Source organism: Artibeus jamaicensis, unplaced genomic scaffold (assembly GCF_021234435.1).
Source record: "Artibeus jamaicensis isolate MK-2021 breed Jamaican fruit bat unplaced genomic scaffold, CSHL_Jam_final contig_465, whole genome shotgun sequence".
NCBI lineage: Eukaryota > Metazoa > Chordata > Mammalia > Chiroptera > Phyllostomidae > Artibeus > Artibeus jamaicensis.
The window spans coordinates 13,342,666-13,363,011 of NW_026521843.1; the positions used below are offsets into that span (position 1 = coordinate 13,342,666).

General features: G+C 56.7%; 1 protein-coding gene across 8 annotated transcripts in view; it reads right to left on the bottom strand.

Moving 5' to 3' along the window:
- The window catches only part of DNMT3A (DNA methyltransferase 3 alpha), a 94,628-nt gene that overhangs the window by 52,978 nt on the left and 21,304 nt on the right, over positions 1 to 20,346 (bottom strand). For 7 of the 8 annotated variants that reach the window (XM_037146759.2, XM_053666821.1, XM_053666820.1 and 4 more), the window contains 2 exons: positions 16,916 to 17,168; positions 3,237 to 3,341 (listed from right to left, as the gene is read on the bottom strand). In XM_037146759.2, coding sequence (XP_037002654.2) covers positions 3,237 to 3,341; positions 16,916 to 16,978 — 168 coding nt within the window. In that variant the 5' untranslated portion in view covers positions 16,979 to 17,168. Of the gene's footprint in view, positions 1 to 3,236; positions 3,342 to 16,915; positions 17,169 to 17,333; positions 17,485 to 20,346 lie in introns of those variants that run through there. The other variant, XM_053666824.1, reaches the window with a different exon arrangement.

Sequence of the window (20,346 nt, forward strand, 5' to 3'; positions counted from 1 at the left end):
GCCAGCGGTCGGGGCCTTATCGCTTGTCCTTTCTTTCTTAGTGTTTGTTTGGATTAATTTTACAAACAGTTCCAAAAGGACAGCGGTGTGGGTCACGAAGGCTGAGCTGGGTGTGTTCAGGGAGCAGCAAGGGGACGGGGTTTCTATGTTTCTGTGGCCAGAGGTGGACACTGGGCAGCGGGCAGCACGGGGGCTGCAGAGACCCCGTGGTGAGGATGGTGAGGAACCGGAGGGAGTGTTCCAGAGCCTGTTCCACAGGAACAGAGTCTCTGGAGAGTGATTCTTGGGCAGAGACGTGCCGCAAACGACTGTATTCAGTATGGTTCTGTGTGGTCTCCTTTCACCCTCACTGGGTTGAAAGCTAAGCCTTATTGATCCGTGTGGCCTGCCCCATCCTGGTAGGTGCTCAGTAGGGATAAAGTATGTCCCTGAGGGAGAAAGGGCTGGCGGGTGGGGTCTGGGTGAGGTTTGGGTGAGGGTGCAGCCAGATGTCAGGAGCAGGAATGAATGGAAGGCACCTGGAGACAGATAGGCCTTGGGGGCAAAAGGAGGAGCGGACTAAAAGTTCCCTAACCCTGGGGCTGGGGCGATGGCGAGGACGCTAGTGCGAGGATCTCCTGCAGCCTTTGCACAAGTGAAGGCCCAGCCCACAGCCAGGTTTTCCTCTCTCCCTTCCCAGCACGGCCCCCTCCTTCCACCTGTTGGGAAATGAGCCAAGCTCCCGCCCCTTAGCAGGCTTAGCTGGATGACACACACTCAGCTGCTTGAAAGCTCCCTGGCCGATCGTTCTCAGGGCCACAGCTGCACCAGGTCCCCAAGAAACCCTCCCTCCTGTGCTCCTCTGCTGGGGGGCGGGGCAGTGCTGGGGCAAGCACCTGCCGCACAAGTGAACCAGATGGTCTATGGGCCAGGGGACCATGGGTTGACTGACCTCTAGCCACAGCAAACATTTCCTCCCCTCCCCAAATCCCCACCCCTAGGGCCTGCTGCCCAGGAAGGGCTCTGCTGGCCATTTTCTCTGGGGTCAGTCTTTCTCTGTTCCCCCAGTGTGCAGGGGGTCCTTTCACAACAGCTGCCACAGTCCCCTGTCTCCCCCCAGCCCTGCCTTCCCCATGCTCTCTCTCCCATCCTGGGGCCTAGGACATGGCCTGGACCACATCCAGACTGTGACTGTGCACAGCCTCCCACTAGGGCTAGTGAGAAGCCCGAGCTAGGTTCCCGCCCAAAAGGCCTCACAGCCCTGGCCCCGCCGGCCCCTGCAGCAGGGCAGGTATACTGCAGCCAGCTCTGAACGTTTGGACTCCACTTTGCTGTCTGCACAGCACCACTGGAGGACACAGGGCAGGTGCTACCAATATGTGGAAGTTCAGAAAGGGTGAGTGACTTGCTGAAGATCACACAGCTTTGAAGCAATGAACTCAGTATACTGTGCCTCCTGTCCAACTGAGGTTGCTGTGGCCTCCTAAAGAGGAGCAGTCAGGAGGAGAAGTTTGGCCGGGGCCGGGGCAGGTGCTAGCTCTTTGGTGATGGAGCCCACTCAATTCTCCCAGGGGTCTAGGAGGAATGCATCCTTATCATCTCTAGTTTTTAAAGGGGGACCCAAGGTTCAAGGTGAAACAGGTGGTCAGTGGTGGAGCCCGGATCGAAACCCAGGTCTGCAGGGCTCCAAAGACAAAGCTTTTCCTCCCACACTGGGCCCCGTCGCAGGCTCACCCACTCTCTCGTGCCCCCCTCCCCTCGCCTGCACACCTCTGGGCGCATTTCCACACACCCACCCTGATCTCTGTGCACCCTCTGCTCCAGGGGCTTCACCCCAACTCTCAGTGACGTGCCTTCCCCTGGATCCAAAGGGCTGCAAGCCTTTCTCTGCTGTAAGTGGGGACTCGCCCCCAGCACCCAGAGCGGGTGGTGGGTCACGGGCACACGTGCGGAGGAGGAACTGTCGGTGTTCTCTGACTCAGCCTGGCTTCCCCACCCACCCCAGCCTGGGCCCCCACCATCTCCCACTAGGTTCCCTATGGGGAAGGACGGTAGAGGGACACCTTGGGAATCTGGGGGTGCAGCCTGGAGTCTGTTGCAAGCTAGACATTCCTTTAAAGTCCCCTCTTTTATCTTTCAACTTCATGTGAATTTTTCATTCCAGGCCATAAAATATCCATGTTTGGTTTAATATTAAAATGTCTAAAATTACCAGTTACATGACTTCACTTCTGCCCCACCCCCACTCCCTTCCCCTCCAAATCTTCCAGCAGGGTCGGGAGTGGGGCCCTGTAGTACCCCGCTGCAGCGCTGAGAACACCCCCTCGGGCCCAGCTGTTGCAGCCCTCCCTCCTTCCTTTCACTTCTGCCACCCTGGCCCCTGCCTCCACCCGAGGGAGAAAATCCTGCCTTGCTGAGAACATTTCCTTGAAGGGCAGAGTTACAAATCCGAGCTCCTGGCTCCTTCTTACCTTCATGCTTCAAGTTTCCCATTCTCAGCTGGAAGGGGCTAAAAGAAAGGAACCAGCTGTCTTTCGTGCTGGCAAATCATTATTACTCCGCCTCGGAGTTTAAGGCAGCAGGCCGGCTCCCACAGCCGCAGGCCTTGCTCTCCAGAGCACTCCTCCGCTTGGGCAACCCCAGAGCTTCCCCGCCCCCCACCCAGAGCAGTGGCACCCAGGAGCCTGGGGCTGCAGCCTGCAATGCACTTCTGCGGGCTACATTTGTACCACTTGTACGGGACTCAGCAGGGCCCAGCTGTCCTCCCGTACAAAGAAAGGGACTCATCAGCCCGCATCTCTTTACTGCTCATTGTGCTCAGATTCCCATCCCTGAGTTCCCTTCCTCCAGGTTCTCCAGGTGGGGCTGAGGCCCAGGGTGGGTGTGTGCACGGGGAGGGAGGGGCCTGTGCAGGCAGGCTAGGCAAGGGCAGGTTCTGCCCTGTCGAGTCCCGGTGGGGATGTGCCAGCCTCTCTAGCTGCCCTTTCAGAAGGAAGCCGGGAGTTGGGGGCCTGGCTCAAGTCCCTGTTCTGCTTGAACCCATAGTGCAAGTCCCCGGGTCTCTAGGGGCCTCCCGTTTGATGTAGAAAAAGAAAGGCCTGAGGGTAGGCGAGGGGCTCAAAGAAGGAAAAGGAGCCACACCCCGTGGGAGGGTCTTCCGTATCCCTGAGAGACACCTGAGATGCCCCTGGGAGGGGCACGCATCACTGCGCGCATGCGTGCGTGTGTGCGTGCTGGGGGTTTGCTGCGACACTCACCAGGGGGTGCTTGCGCTTTCTCCCGGGCCGCCCCACCTTCCGTGCAGTTGTGCTGGGCTCTTGCCGCTCCTCCTTGCCACGCGCCTCCTCCTGCTCCTCTCCCTCCTGTGGGCACAGACACAGCCTGTGAAGCCGGGCTGGACACAACAGGCCTCCGCCCCGCCGCCCCGCACAGCCACGCTCCCCGGCCTGTGCCATGGTGGTCCTTCAAGGCAGGGATGAACGTCACCCCCTCGTGCCTGGAGAAGCCTGAGCCACCCTTAGAGCCTCATTGAAATACACCCTTTGGGGACTTAGGAGCCGCAGCTGTCCCTCCTGGTCGCCACATTTCTGAACGGCAGAATCACAACACAAGCAACAAAGAATTTGTTTCTGGAAACGAGTTTATTTATATGGAAAAACATTTCTTACACAGCATAAAAAGTAAATTAGATATATATTTAAGAGATCACTTTTATTTTAAAAAATCACGAGAAGAAATATTACATTTACTAATGCAGCCCTGACCAGTGTGGCTCCGTTGGTTGGGTGTCCTCTGGCAAAGTGAAAGGTCACTGGTTCAATTCCCTGTCAGGGCATGTTCCAGGGTTGTGGGCCCAGGACCCCAGTAGGGGGCGTGCGAGAGGCAACCAGTTGATGTCTCTCTCCCTCTCTTCCTCCCTCCCTTCCCCCTCTCTAAAAACAAATAAATAAAATCTTTAATGCATGTTGGAAGCATACGCAGTGCTGGGAATGAGGACCCCCAAAGGCAGTGGAGAGCTTCTCCGGCCCCCATAAATACGAACTACATCCCGAAGGCTCTGAGCGTGGCGCCCGCATCGCCCACGCCTGCCCCCTCCCAGGAGAAGCTCAGGGATGAGGTCTTCGTTCGCCTTCATCCCCCCCCTCGATTCACCAAACTGCTGGACCAGGAGTTTGGTGTTGTTACCCACCTGCCGGGCCTGGGCCACGCTGGCCGGGGCACAGGGGGTTTTTGACTAAACCTAGAAAGTCCTACCTCACTGCCCCAGCCTGGCCACAAACCACCCACACATCACTTCTGACTCAGCCGGCTCCAGCATGACTCATCACGCGCAGAAACAATGATGGGGAAGGGCACCGGAGAGGGGGACCCCGACTCGGCACGGGGACCACATGCTCCGCATGCCCTCCGTGACTGCCGGGGCAAAGATGGCTTCTCGGCCTCCCTGGGGGAGGGCAGGTGCCAACTCAGAGCAGTGCCGGGGCCCCGAGAAGAAGGGCAGGCGCACAGGTTCCCTGAGGATTTCGTCAAGACAGTCCTCGACATACCACTCAACTTTCATTTTCTGTGATTTCAAAATATCTTGTGGTTTGCCACATTAATTTTCAGGTGACAGTGGGACATGCACACAGAACCTACTGTGACCAGCAGACACTGGACGGTCCGCGAATTCGAGGCACGTCTGTGGGACAGATGCTCCCGGGAGGGAGACTTCAGGGCATCACAGCTGAGTTCTGGGGGAAGAGCGGAGGCTGCCGCCAGGTTAGAGGGAGGGCAGGACACCCAGAGGAGAGGAAGAGCATTCGGAGGAGCAGGGAGAGGACTCCAGGGTACTATGGACACAAGGAAGGAGAGAGCTGCCAGCCCAAGAGCCCGAAGTCATCAGATTCGAGGAAGTCAAGGACCAAGGTAGGGGTGCTGATGGCCGATCTTTCAGGGAGCACTGTCCCTACACTGTGCAGTGAGGACCGAGGGGCTGCAGAGGGACTGAAGAGACAATGTAAGGAGGCCAGCCGAGAATGGTCTGAAAGAGAAGCCAGGGGGCCTGGTACTTGTCTGTGGGTGGAGAAGGGAGGGCACCGGGCTGAGGCGTGAGCTCTGGGTGTCCTTGAGAGCTCTAGGGGGCTGGGGCTGAGGGTGGCCCAAGGGCACATGCCCAAGGCAGGCTGGCTCTGATGGTCCGAGCCGTCTTCCGAGACCCCATAGACAGATACCTCCAACTGAAGAAAAGACTGCTTGGATCTCAGAGGAAATATCATCAACACAACTGAATATCTGCACAGTTTTCAATTGGATCTACATAACCATAGTCAATGCAAGCTCAGGTGGTTCTTGGTCCGATTCCACCGCTGCCGAGTGGGCACGGTCTTGATCCTTCTGTCCGGGTAACTCAGCGCTTACAGAGCAAACAGAGGCAATGGGAAGTCACGGAAGGCACAGGGCCTACAGCAAACCGAGGTGCACAGAGCCCACCTTGCCTGTTTGGTAGTTACTGCACCATTCTCTCCGAGCCTCAGTTTCCTCACCCATGAAATGGGTTTCCATCCCACCTGCTTCACAGAGGTTTAAGAGGGCAGATGAACGAATGGTTTGCCCTCGTCTGTTCTGTGTACTACTAGACCCCCAGAGCCTACACCAGGCCCAGCACTTAGCAGGTCCTGCCCCCCGGGTGAGAGGGCTTATATCCTCCCAGAGGCCCACCTCTGTACCTGCCCAGAGAGCACTAGGCCAGACCCGACAGAGCCTCTGGCCATTCCTAGTGACCAGGCCCCTGGGACTGGCCGGCACAGGGCAGCAGATGAGGTGGGGTGCCAAAGTGGGCCAGGATCGGCCTGGCCAGTCAAGAGGCTGAGCAAACCTCCTCCTGACACTGTTTAACAACTTACAGAGGCTTCATTTTCTTACCTTTAAAAAAATATTTTTTAATTATTTATTTTCAGAGAGAGGAGAAGGGATGGAGAAAGAGAGAGAGACACACACACCGATGTGTGAGAGAAACATCGAGAGGTTGCCTCTTGCTCGCCCCCAACTGGGGACCTGGCCCACAACCCAGGCATGTGCCTTGACAGGGAATTGAACAGGCGGCCTTTCGATTCACAGACTGGCACTCAGTCCACTGAGCCACACCAGCCAGGGTTGATTTTCTCACTTTTATTCTGAACTCACCAGAGATGTGAAAGCCTCTGATCAGCAAAAAGTGAACCACGAATACCACACAGAAATCACTCCAAAACAAAGGCACTTACACATCGGGGTCAGCAGGTGGAGAAGGCCTTTGGGTGCCCCGCACGGGCAACCCCTGTGCCACCAGCAGCTTCGCTGCGGTGTCCCTCACCTTACGTCACACGTGCTCAGCACGTTCGTTTCCCCTGTTGAATTCAATTCAGTGCAACACGCCCCAGGAGAAAGGGGTGCAATGCCCTGACGCCCAGGTCCTGACCTGCCGAGAGTGCAGACAGGGATCCCTGAGGCAGGCTGCCGTGTACTGAGCCTATTGCGGGGCACGGCGTTCACACCCAGCCCAGCATTCGAGCCTTGGGCACCCCTGGGTTGTGCTGGAGGAAACCAAGTCTCCACGAGAGCCTACGTTAGGACTTGCACCCAGTCAGACCCTGAAGCACGGCTTTGTGAAAAGCATGCTGTTCTTGGCCAGCATATCGTTCTTCCTCGATGTAGTCACAAGCCACAGGGCAACAAGGGAGAAAGCCCCTTCCAATCCGGGCCAACTGTGTTCACACAAACAGTTGGGGGCAACACACTGAGAAGGGGGAGCAGGTGGCTCGGAGCCACAGCAAGGGGCTCAGTCTCCCATCTGTCACGGGACCCGTTTCATTCAATATCTTTGCTGATAGGCTGAGCAAAGGAATTTAAAATATGCTTATCAAATCTGCAAGTAGCACTGAATTAGGAAGCGTTGCTAATACTCTGAAAGGGAAGAATCTGATCCACAGTGACTTGGAGCAGCTGGAAAACAGTATGAAATTTAGCAGGAACAGATCTGAGCCCAGGTTGGTTTCCTCATCTGTCAAGTAAGGGAACTAATTAGTCAATCCTTCCACTGGGAAGTGGCAGGAGGGGCCTGAACTTCTACTCGGGTGGGCTACGGGAGGGCAGAGGCAGGCTGGACTTTGTGTTCTACTCTTTACTCACAAATAACCTCAAGAATATTTAACCTCTCTGGGTCTTGCACTCCTCACTGACAAAACTGGGATACGAATATCTACCGCAGCCCTGGCTTGGGTAGCTTAGTTGGTCGGAGTATCACCCTGATGCACCGAGGTTGGGGGTTTGATCCCAGGTCAGACCACATAGAAGAATCAACCCATGAATGCGCAAACAGGTGAAATAACAAACTGATGTCTCTCTCTCTCCTCTCCCCTCTCTCTCTAAAATCAATCAATAAAATAATATTAATAATAGCCACCTCACAGAGATGTTAAATTAAATAAGGTAATATATGGGAAGTTGACATGTGATACTCAAGAATTGCTATCCTCCTCTGCTCCCACAGCACACCCTGACCAGAGCTATTCAGAAAGAGCGCATCCCTCCCACCTCCCCCGCCTCCAGCCCCCACTCGCACCCCAGCTCACGGCCCCCCGTGAGCAGCTGTCACTCACTGCCACAGGCACGCCCCAACATCTGGCTGGTGCTGCTGCAGTGAGATACTCAGGCGCACTGGGGCTCCATGATTTTCCCCAAATGCAAAGCTGATTATGTCACCCCACAGAGCATAAGCTCGTGCTGAGGGGCTCTCCAGAGCCTGCAGGATCAAGCCAGACTCAAGCTCCTTCGCCTGTGTGAAGGAAGGCCCCCTCAGGGGGTCTGGCAGCCGTGGACTCCTCTCTCCACTGCCTTCCTCCCACCTGTTGGCACACAGACCGCATCAGGTGCAAAAGCGGGCTGCTTTCCTCCCCAGCACCTTGGCACAGACCTTTCCTTCCTGCTGTCCCAGCTTCCTCTCTCTCAGGTGGACCAGTAAACCCTTAACTTTCCAGCTAACTTCCTGGATTCCCTTTCCCCGGATTGCCTCCTCCTCTCCCCCACCCTGAACAAGTTCATGGGTCCTTCTCCTGTAGCGCCCACTGACCAGCACTCCCATTGCCAGCTACTGTCCTGGCCAGGCCATTAGCCCCTTGAGGTAAGGGACTGTGTCTTCTTCACCTTGGCAGCCCCAGAGCCTAGACCCATGCACCTGAAACAGGGAAGGCACTCGAAAATACTTGATGTGTGACTGTCACACAGTAGGTGCTCAATAAATGAGTCCATGCACACAGAGAGGTGCACATACAAATCCACAAATCTACCCAAGTACAGCCACGCATGAGGCTCTGGGGCCGCTCTGGGTGGTATGACTCCAAATCAGGAAACAGGGAGACTGAGATGCACTTTCTAGGCTCCAGCGTAATCATGTCACTTTACATTTATGTAACTCTTCACAGCTTTCGAGGCACCTTCACATTTGGTGGCCTGTTGGATTAGGTAGCTACCATCAGCCCCTCTCAACTTCTGAGGCTACGCTTTGACCTACATTTTGACTCAGCTCACTGGGTGGATTATTTTAAGCCACACACAACTGCTCATTCTGATGCGCTGGGCTGTGATGATAATAATCTCTCACATTTTTACAGTACGCGGTAATTAACAAGGCATTTTCACATACATCATTTCGTTTTTATTCTTACACAGAAAGTGGAGCTGGTAGTCTTTCTTTTTTTCCTTTCCATTAGACGGGCGGGAAATATGAAGCTCAGAGAGGTTATCTAACCTGCTGAGATCAGAGAGCCAGGAAGCCAGGCCCTTTCGAATCAAAATTCAAATATTTTGATGCCCAGCCCTTAGGTCTTTGCACTGCAACATACCACTGTACCCTACTGTGCAGTGTGCTACTGACAAGTGTGCACAAGTGTGCACACGCACCAGTGAAACCATAAACATGCAGGCAAACCAAGGTAAAGGCGCACATTGCATTTCTACACCCAGTCCACACACAGCTGTCCCAGGGGCCTCACACCTCGCTGGACACCGTACCCCTCTCTCCGAGAGAGGCATCCAACGAGGCCCTGCCCAGACATCGCCGGCCAGACGTACGTGCTCCCTGCGGAACATGCACCGGATGCTACCGACCCAGCATCCGCTGAGCAGATGTCTCAAGTCGGTGCTTGAGCGGAGGGGATGAACCTGCCGGATCTAGCCAGCCACTTGCCCCGGCCCCCTGGGACAAGAAGCACGTCCAGCCTTTGCCAGCTGGCTGGCTGGCCTCCCAGGGCCCATCCGTGATTGTGAAACTCAGTGACATGAATTGGCTTCCCCGGCCAGCAGAGCCCCGTTCTGGGCATCTGACGACCCTGTCCACAGAGCTACAGTCAGGGGACCCCTCCCCCGCCCCTCCCTCCTCCCCCCAGGCACAGCACACTATGCACGAGCACGTGCGTGCGCGCGCACGCACACACTCACGCTCGTAGGCCCGGCCTGCCGAGGTCGGGCCGCGATGGGTGAGCAGCAACGTGTGTGGATGGACGGGTAAGGGAGAGACAGAGGGTGATGGTGTGAACCGCCACATCACACACAGTGGCTCTGGAATCACTGTAGATGCCCACACTGCCACACAGCCCTCCAAAGCCTTGCTTTTTCTGATCCCAGTCACCTCCAAAGTTCATCAGCCCTTTATTTCAATTATTCAACAAGAGTCAACAAATAGTCATTGACGGCCAGGTGGGCCTCATAATTATCATTGGTGAAAATCACCCATCCCTCCCAAAACACCAGGTCCCCGGAGGGCAGCAGCCGCATCCTGTTTTCCCTTCCAAGTACCCAGTCCTGCACACAGCAGGTGCTTCATAAATGCTAAGTGGCCAAAAACAGTCATACCTGTCGGTTTCCCCAGGCCCCCCCCCCCCCGCCACAGCCTGTGTGCCATGCTGGGACCCCACTGCCTTGGGCGGGAGAACCCAGGGAGCACACGCCCAGCAGACTGCAGTCCTGAGTGCTCACCTCTGTGGTTCCGGGGCCACCATGAGGCCAGGACCATGGATGTGCTCGAAAACAGTTATTGTGTGCCTACTGCATACTGCATATAAAGACAAGCAAGTGGGGAACTCAATTTAGAGGAAGGGCAACGTGTAAGCAAAGAAGCACCCGGCATGGCGCTGAGCGTCAGAGTGGAGCGTGCCCACTCCCTGCCAGCAGCCACCTCTGTGCACACCCAGCCCACACACTCAGGTTTACTCCTTCGGCAGCCCACCCGGGCTCTGCACAGCCCACCAGCTCCTCTCCGCCCCGCTAGGCACGTGCTTTATGGAGGTGAAGGATCCAGGCAAAACCACTTCACAGCCACGTGGCCTTCGCCAAGTCTCCCAACCTCTTCCAGCCCCGACTCCTCATCTGTAAAATGGGGTGATGACAGCAGGCCCCGCCTAAATTACTGTGAGGATCACGTGAGTTGATGCTGGGCAAAAGAAATTCCTTCATAGGCCTTTCCACACCGTGCAAACGCCAAGTGGGAGGATTATAAGCAACGTCCCTAATTGCCTTGTGGCTCTCCACAGAGGCAGCTGCAGGGCAGGACCAGGCCCTGTGCCCAGTGCAGGTGCCAGGAAAGGAGGGCATCCCCCCTTTTCCCAATCGTCCGGGACACCCACTGCTGCTCACTTCCCTGCCTGCCCTCTTCCCGTCGGCAGAGCTGAGTTCAGCTTTCCCGGCCCCTGGCCCCCTGTGACCTACTTCTTGGCAGGGATGGGCAGGAGGGCCCCTGAAGGTAGCCACTTCCTGGGCCATCAAGGGTTAGGTCTCCTGACACTTGCCTCAGTTTTGCTTCTGTTCAATGGATGAAGAGAAAAGGAACCTCAGGCTTGGCTGTGCCCAAAGGACCCAGAGAGAAATAACCTTTCTTCCATGTGCTGGGTTCTCGGCAGACTTTAAACCCACACCATTTAGCCCTGACTGGTGGCTCAGTTGGTTGGGTGTTGTCACACAAAGCAAAAGGTCGCTGGTTCCATTCCTGGTGAGGGCACATGCCTGGGTTTCCCATTCAGTCCCCAGCTGGGGTGCATATGAGAGGCAACAACCAATCAACGTTGCTCTCTCGCATTGATGTGTCTTTTCCTCTCTTTCTCCCTCCCTTCCCCTCTCTCTAAAAACAAATAAATGAAATCTTTAAAAAATTAAAACAAAATAAACCCACACCATTCATACTCCCATCTGCATTTTCTGCATTCTTCTCCCAGGCCCTGGCCATCCTTGGGGTTGTATTGAAACAGTAGACTGTGACCACAAATATGCATGCAGGCAGGCAGGTAGGCAGACAGATATCCAAAGTAAGTTACAAGACTAACTTAATACGTGCTAGGTCCCTGTGTTAAGCACTCACACATCATCTCTTGTAAGCCCCCCCTTTCCCTGCTCAGAGGTCACAGGCTGAGTCACACAGAGAGTCCAAGTTCAAACACAGGTCTGTCTCCAGAGTCCAACTGACTTTCACTCAAGACTATTGATGGCAAGGTTAGCTAACCCAGACATGTAACAATAGCTAACTCAGAGAACGTTAGAGAGCCTAACATGTGGGGCCCGGTTAGCGGGGGGAGGGGCATTGTTGATATCACACATCTGCTCTACGTGCCCAAGCATCTCATTGACCTCCCGGAGCTAAAAATGGATGTGCGAGTATTATTAGCTGTTCCCGAAGAGGTAAAAGTAAAGCTGCCTTTTCTGCAACTGTTTAAATGTACTAAGAGGAATGCTATTTAAACGACCCCTACAGTGACTATTACAAAGCAAAGAGCCTGGCTTAAGTGGGGTGTGTGGGCATCTGAGTACAATAAATGCAGAGGGAGCCCGGGGCGGGCAGCAGGCCTGGGGGTCTGCGGGAACAACTGAGAGTGGAACTGGGGCGATCCCACCCGAAGATGCCCTGCGCTTCCCTTCCAGGGCACAGGAAGTGGTCGGTGCCCAAGGGGAATCAACACTCCGGGGCCTCTGGGTTGGGCTTAGGTGAGGAGGGAGGAGCCCTGGCCACAGCGCTGGCCCTGCTTGAGCCTGTGCACACGCACGCACCCTGGCTGTGCTCCCTCGGCACAGACAGGCTCCTACTCTCTGCAGTTTCCATCACCCAGCGGGCAAGTATCTTCCTATGCTCTTTCCTTGACTAGGTCCTCCAGCAATGCTGATTCAGTTTGTACAACAGACATGTGAAGCCCTGTTATGGGCTAGGTACCTGGAAAGGTACCTGAGCTGGAAGGAAAAAAGAGAGGGGTTGGGAGGAAGAGAAGCAACGTGTACAGAGAGGCAGGAAGGGAGGGAGGAAGGAACGGGGAAGAAGCTATGTGCACACATACACGTAAGCCCACAGTCACGCACACTAGCCTGTGTGTGTGAGTTTCTGCTGGAGATGAAGGGCCCCCAACGTCTACCCCCCGGGCAGAGCACTGTCACACAGAGAAAAGCATTCTCTGACCGCCCTGACTTTCAGTCTAAGCGAATGTACTTGAACCTGCAGCAGAAGAAACGTGGGTGGGCCTGTGAAGCATCACAGCTGGGCAACACCATCGCCCTGCCCTCCTTCAGGCGGAAGGGAGCCTGAAGAGCAGAGAAGCCAACAGCACAGGCTGCCTGGGTTCCAATCCCAGCACCGCCACTTACTAGCTCTGTGACCTTGGGCAAGTGACCTACCTCTCGGAGCAACGGTTTAGTCTTTTAACAAGACTAAGTAATGAAGATGATAGAACCTACTTTATAGAGCAAATTGTAAGAATGAAATAAGAATGCAAATACAGAGTTTAAGAGAGCACCTGGCAGGTAATCAGCACTAAACGCATCTTGGCTGTTACGTTTCTGAGGCTGAAAGAAATTGGGAAGCAGCTCGAATGGGACCCGGCCAGGGGCCTGGACTCCTGGCCGGTCACTGATTCATATTCGTGTATCTGAGGAGGTCCTTCCAGCCCCGAGGCTTGGAATGCTCTTGGTCCCCTTTCCTGTTCCTTCTGCCCCCCCCTTTCCCTGCCACACAGGGCCCGGCACCCTGCCTCCGCAATCCCCTCCAAGCCAGGACCAAGACTCCTGGCCTCCCTGCCTCCCATCTCCCATAGGACCAGCTCCCCTTCCCTCTGCTGTGACCCACATTTACCCAGCCGACCCACTGCGGCCAGAGCACAGGAGCTCAGACCCCCAAAGCCTGCCCCTCCTGGCTTCCCCAGGAAGCCGCACTGTGGTTGGGGGACCACAGGGAGAAGGGATGCTGGGCAGCTGCCAGGGTGACCCCAGGGCCCCGCCACAGCACGGCCACCTCAGCCCGTCACCCACAGCCCTGTGCCCTGCCTGCCTCAGCCTGGGCTCGGGACTGCTGTCTTGTGAAGGGGTCTTGTCCCCTCTTGCTTTCTTTTCCATCTTAGCCACAAAACATTTCCTGAGCACCTACTCTGTGCTAGTCGGGCCCTGGGGCCCTGCCCTCCAGGGGCAGCTGTGGGGCTGGGTATTACCCACACCAGTGCTTCCCCAGGTGCCGGGGTGGCCTGTCCCCACAGTGTCTGGGTTGCAGGTCTGGGCCAGGGCCAAACACTTGCATTTCTAACCTTTCCTGGTGCTGCAGGTCTAGGCATCACATTTCTTAAACGATTACATCAGCCCTGGCTGGCGTGCCTCAGTGGATTGAGCACCGGCCTGTGCACCGAAGGGTCACCAGCTCGATTCCCGGTCGGGGCACATGCCTGGGTTGTGGGCCAGGTCCCCAGTGGGGAACATGCAAGAAACAACCACACACTGATGTTTCTCTCCTTCTCTTTCTCCCTCCCTTCCCCTCTCCAAAAGTAAATAAAATCTTTAAAAAATGATTACATAAGTTTCAAGTGTACGTATGACATTATAGTTCTACATCTGTATACATCCCAAAAAGTCTAGCTAGTGCTCATCACCACACGATTATTGCCCTTCCCCCTTTCACCCACCCACCCCCCAACCGCTCTACCCTCTGGAAACCAGCAATCTGTTCTCGGAGTTTGTTTTTGTTTTGCTTTGTCAGTTCAGTATTTTTTTTTTAAAAGAATCCACATCTGAGTGAAATCATATGGTTCTGTCTTTTCCTTTCTGACTTATTTCACTTAATGTTATCCCCTCGTGCACCCTGAGGTTCACTGCAGCATTACGTACAGTAGCCAAGAAGCAGCCTAGGTGTCCACCTATGGGTGAATGGACAGGAATGGCATCCTGGGGACCACTGGTCCACAACAAATGGGTAATTCAAGGCAGCCCGAAGCACGGGCTTTGATGGGAGGCGAGGAGAGAAAGTTAGGGAAAGGGCACAGCAGGCAGAGGAAACAGCAGAGACAAAGGCCCGGCAGCTCCAGGAAGTACTGGAGTGAAAGGTGAACAGAGGCGGGGCCCAGAGGGCGGCTGGAAGGGCACGTGGGGCCAGTGGGTGGCCACACCCCTTCCCTCTGGCTCCCAAGCAGTTGCTTTGTGCCAGGCACCCCTGGCGACTCTGCCAGGCTCCTTGAGCTCCAGCCCCAGCCCATCTTCCCCCTCCTCGGCAACAAGGCAGCCCTGCCCGGCTCTCACAGGCTGCTGTGGCAGCTGTCAGTGTCCTCACCCACCCTCCCAGGGCGACTCCCCGGAGCTTCGGGAGCCAGCCCAGAGGTGCCAGGGACGTGTGCCAGGTGATCCGGCATGCGTGCCGTGGGCGTGCCCCAGCCCCTGTCTACCAGCTCGTTCTATCTGCACCAGGATCTGGGCCCGGTGTGTGTTTGTTGCCGCTGGAGCCTGCGCAGTTACTATGGCTGGATAATAATAGCAATCGTAATCCCTCATAATTGGACCAGACTTTGCTGTCTGCAGGGCACTTCTATGCCCATGACCTCATCTGACTTCCACAACCACCCTGCAGAACAGGCGCAGCTAGAGTTACTATCCCCATTACACAGCTGAGCAAACTCGAGCCCCGACAGCCCGAAGTCACATCGCCAGTAAGTGTCTGGGACGTGGGACTGCTGACTCTTCATCCAGCGCTCCTTCTCTATTCTGAACTGACGTAACGCGGCGCCCATCTGCTGTGCTCCACGGGAGAGGCCAGGGCTCCGCTGCCCAGGGCAGCACAGGCCAGTCCCAGGAGGAATTTGGCTTCTCTGTCCCCTCCTTCCCCACCTGTGGGGGCCAGCTGAACACCCACTGCAAGTATATCGTCACAAAGCTGTGTCAGTACCAGCCAGAACATCGGACCAAGGGAGGAGGGTCAGGGTCACCTAATCCAACAGAGGAGCAAAGCCAGGTTCAAGGAAGGCAGGGAATTATCCACAGCCACAGCTGCCACACAGGAGCACAGGTGGCCACAGATGGCCCCGACCCTGCGGCGGCGGGGGCTGGGTCTGCCATTGCCCGAGCCGGGGTGGGACTAGCCCAGAAGTCCCGTGGGGTAACCTTGACCACCTCTTCTTTTTCTGTGGGGTTGAAAAGATGGAAATGACATGTGTGTATCCCCTAGAAGTCCTGCCGGCTGCACCATGCATTTTCCCCCCAGCTTGGTGGGTAGGAACCCTTCCAAGGCCCGCAGTAGGTTTCCAGGCTGGGAAGGCAGGTGTCTGGATTTCACGCTCCTGTGAATATGTGTGTGTGTGCGCGTGCGAGTGTGTGTGTGTGTGTGTGTGTGTGTGTGTGTGTGTCCCTTCCAGGACCCACACAGGCGGGGCTCTGTCTTCCCCACAGATCAGGCTCCCATCTGGACCCACCACTAAGTAGCTGGGTCAGCTTCCTCATCTGTCAACTAGGGCCATTTGTCCTTGCCCCACTTGTTACAAGCGTCGTCCCGAAAGGACTAAATAAATGGAAACCACCCAGAAAACCGAAACTCGCTCTAAAAAAGGGCAAGCCCAGGAAGGAGGTGAACAGGGAGCAGGTCTCAAGGCTGCCCCTGACGGAGAGCCAGCAGAGCTGACTCCCTCAGAGCGCTCAGGGCCCCACATCTGGTAGCAGGTGTCCACCCTGATTCCAGCAAGACAAACTGTGCCCCACGAAGATGCCCTGCTATTCCCTGATGTCATCAAGAACCACTGCCCCTCAGGGAAAGAGGAGCAGGAGGAGGGAACTGCGGGGACCAGGGCACGACAGATAAGACACCCTGGGAAGGACCGTGGCTGGCACAGCTTCCCCAGGAGGGAGATGGCGGAGTTTACTCTTCCACTGATGGGGGGCTTTGCCTGTAGGTGGACACAGCCTGTCGGGACCCAGCAGGGACTCCCGCCGGCTTGCTGTGACTCCCGCTACCCGACCGAGGCCCACCCAGACAGAATGGTGATGAGGTCACCCCTCACAGAGCTCTGAAAACGAGGAAGTCACTAGCTCCATAGGCAGAAGTGACACTTGCTCAGAGCGTGGGGAGGGGGTGAGGGATAGGAAGTCACCATCTCTGCGATGACTGATGTCACCCTGAGCAGCTGGCACACTGCAGCCCTGTGCCCATGCCAGGCAGGGAACCCTAACGCGGCCTCACGCCTCCCAAGTCCCCCTGAACTTGTCTTTGGCCTTCCAGAAGCTAGGGGACACCCTGGGGAAACAGGTAAAGTAAGAGTCTCACCTGAGAACACAGCTAGTAAAAGGCCAACCCAAAAGGAAGCCATGTCTGGGGACCCTGCAAGGCTGATCTGACAGCCACACAGACCTAGGACTTGAACCTCTGCTCAAACACCACGGGGACGGCAGGGCAGGGGAGGGGCGCTCAGGACCTGGAACCTGACCACCGGCACAAACTGCCCCTCTGCCACCAGAATCTGACCTCTCCCTCCAAGCCTGTTTCCTCATCGCCAAAACAGGGCTGTCAGTCCTCCCTGCGCCTGCGTGAAAGCTGAGCTGCATGGTCCAGCGCTCAGCGCATCCAAGCTGCCGCAGCGACTCGGGGACGGACCCTCCCCCAACCTGGGCTCTGGCTAGAAGGTCTTCGGCAGAGCCAGCAGCTCACCTTTCGGTCCTCCTCCCGCTCCAGGGCGGAGCTGCTGGTGTCCCCGGGGCCGCTGGAGGGCATCGCGGGCAGCTGGGCGGTGGGAGGCAGGCTGGGATTGCACCGGGCTCGGGGGCCGCTTGGCTTGGGGGAAGGAATTATTGTAGCTTTTGTAAGCAGTTAAAAGTCAGACATAGATCCTGGTGCTGAGTGAAAAAGTCCGGTGAAACTCTGCCTCAGGCTGCCTCTGGGTGTGGGGTTCTGGTGGCTCCACCTGTTGGGGGAGAGAAGAGGGGTAAGCAGGGCAGCAAACCCCCAACCCAGGCCCCGCCTGACCCCCAACTCCGCCTCAAGGCCAGGCCCTCAGCCCCAGAGCCCTGCTGGCCTTCAAGGCCTGGTCCTCCCCCTGCCCGAACCGCTCTTCCCCCGGTGGGCTCACCGGCAGCTCAGGCCAGCCCAGGCCGCCAGAGAGTGGAGGGGACGGAGGCACAGCACCGCCTGGTTTCCTTCAGGGCCACCTGCCTCTGAGGCGGCAACAGTCCACGCTGCCACGCTGCCACGCTGCCAGTGGGAGCCAGGTCTGTTCTTTCCTTTGAAAGCTTCCCGCACCCCTCCCACCCCAACCACCCCCTGGGAAATCCCAGAGGTCCCCAGCCCAGCTACATTTTCCTTCCAATCTGTCCTCCGCTTGTGCCACCCCCACACTGCTTCTACCCCACGTGGCGGAAGTGAGCGGTAGTCACAGGATGTACTGAAGCGAATGTGACTGCACGTTAGGACCGGCGCTTGGGCCCAGAGAAAGCTGAGGCTGAACACGGCCAGGCTGAAGGCCTAGGCTGGTAGTGCTATGGGGCAAGGTCACCGTGGTGGGGAGAGACCAAGGCCACAGCCACGCAGGGGAGGGTGCGAGTTCCCTTTCTCCGCCACCCCATTTGCCTCAGAAACTGGTGGGCTTAAGGGGGGCCCTCTGAACACACACAACTGAATTGTAGGGGATTTTCCTGCCCCCGGCCTCAGGTGTGGGCCTCCAGCCAGTGAAATAACAAAGCCGAGGGCCCCAGCTGGGGCATGGGGTGCTGCGGCGTCAACTCCCTTCACACACACACAAGAGACAGAGCTCCGCTCCCCGCCCCCCCAGGAGATGTGGGCCGAGCCCCTGCCTCCAGAGCGCCAGCCAGGGCCAGGGAGGGGACTGGCAGGAGAAGGAAAGTGGGAGGCAGCCTGGATCTGGGCCCACCCACACCCTTCCCCTCTGAGTTCCTGTTCTGCTTCCCTGGGCTCCCCCTCCTTCTAGGGCTTCTCCTCCCATCCCCCTCCTGCTAGGCTCCCTGGAAAACCAGGAAGTGGAGAAAGCACAGGCTTGGGTCTCCCAGGGGCGCAGCACCGTGCCGGGGATGGGTGCCTGGCTGGGAGGTGGGTGCCCCGGCCCTGGCTCCGCCCAGGGTGAGGAGGGGGAAGCTGAAGCTGGGGAGGGTCTGGGAGGCTCCTTCAGGCCGGGACAGAAGGGGCCCTGCATGTCAGACCTAGACAGACTGCAAGTGCTGCCCCCCCCCCGACAGGTGAGCCCTGGTCCCCCCAGGGAACCCCGGGGTGAATGGACACTCCAGGCTGGGCAGGGCGCTGCGCCCCACGGGCATCTGCTCCTCCAGCACGAGAGGGAGTGGATGGCGGGGGTGAGAGCGGCTCCAGGTGTCAGGCGCGTGCTAAGCACGTGACAGGCAGTCTCCCTCCGGGCAGCTACCAGGATCATTACTATTCCTAGTTGACGGTTGAATCTAGGCCCAAAAAGGTGAGGACTTGCCCTGGTCGGGCGGCTCAGTCGGTTGGAGCATCATCCGTACCCCAAAAGGTTGCAGGTTCGATTCCTGATCAGGGCTCATACCTAGGTTATGGGTTTGATCCGTAGTCAGGGCACAAATGGGAGACAACCGATCGATCGATATCTCTCTCACACCACTGTTTCTCTCACCCCCTTCCTCTAAAACCAATAAACATATCCTCAGGTATGGATTTTAAAAAGAAAGGTTAGAACTTGTCCATGTTCAGTGTCAAAGCAGAGCCTTGAATCCACATCCCTCTTAAGCTCTGTGGGGGTCGCTAGGAAGCTCCACCCCTCAGCCTGCACCTCCCCACGGAGACAACTCCTGAGAGCCCCCTAGGGAGCTGGCCCGGACCAGAACTCCGCAAGGACTCTGTCAGGCGTTCCCCCTGAACCCACTCCATTCATCAACACAAATATCCCCAGTCACCCTCACAACGAAATCTTCAAAAGGATTTGGAAGCTAAAAGGCAGAGTCTGGTGAGACAGGATCTTGAAGCCGCCGTCCCAGACGTGGGTTCTAGTCCCAGCTCGGGTTTCTCTGGCCCTCTTCCCTTGTCCAGAAAGCTGGAGAGTTGGACTAGGTGATCTACAAGATGTCCTCTGCCTCAGCCCCACCCAGCTGCTGGAGGTCCCAAGGGCAAAAGGCAACCCCAGGAGCCCCAGGATGGAATGCAAGGAGCCCCAGGCGCAAAGAAAGGGGCAAATAATGCTGCCTTACGGCCTAGGCACATCCAGAGGGCTTCAGCGAGAAAAAAACACTTTCAGTGAACCTCTGGCTGCTGGTGGGAAGAGGAAGGAAGCAGCAGGAAAGCAGAACATGGTGAGGCCTTGACCCCGACGCCCCGGAAAGGAAAGGAAACGCTCTTTCCTCCCCTTCCTCCAGATGCCCACGGACGTCTGAGCTGCACACTGTCCTCACAGCACATGCCGCTGACCTGGGTCCCCCTCGAGGTTCCCCGGTGTTACTCACTGGGATGGACCTGTCAGTAAGTGTCCCTCATCATTGCCCGGCATCATCCGAAACCATCCAGCACCCGGCAGGGCAGGCCGCGCATGGGCACAGCTCCGGGGGCCGCGGTGAGGGGGCCAAGTGCTTCCCGCCTGGCCCGAGAAGCTTCCCTTTCTCTCTCGGGTACCCCTGCCAAGGGGAGTGACCTGCTCCTGGTCCACAGACCCAACACAGCGGCGTGTGTCCGCCATGACAGTCCTCTGCCAAGCACGACCCTGGCACTAGGGCCCCCTCCACACCCACGCCACAGGCTGCACCACGACCACCACCATCAAAGGAAAATCCTTGCCCAGCCCCTGCCTCCGTGAAAGGCAGCATTTGTGTCCTTCTGTGAACTTCTAATGTCCACAGTGGCCACGAAAAGTGTTTACAACAACCACTTAAGAATTTTTTTAAGGAAGCCCATCCTGAAAATGTCTTGGTATCACCACTGACATGGTCGCCATCACTACTGCAATGACAAAACTCTGCGGAAAAAGAATTAGGATTTTGAATATCCACACCAAAGCTCGCTACCTTCTAAATCCAACTGAGTGGGAAGATTTTTTCAAGTCAGATGTTGAGTCAGAGGGGGCTGAAGAGAGAGGGGAGACACCACCAGTGAAATTTTGGGGTCTAGGA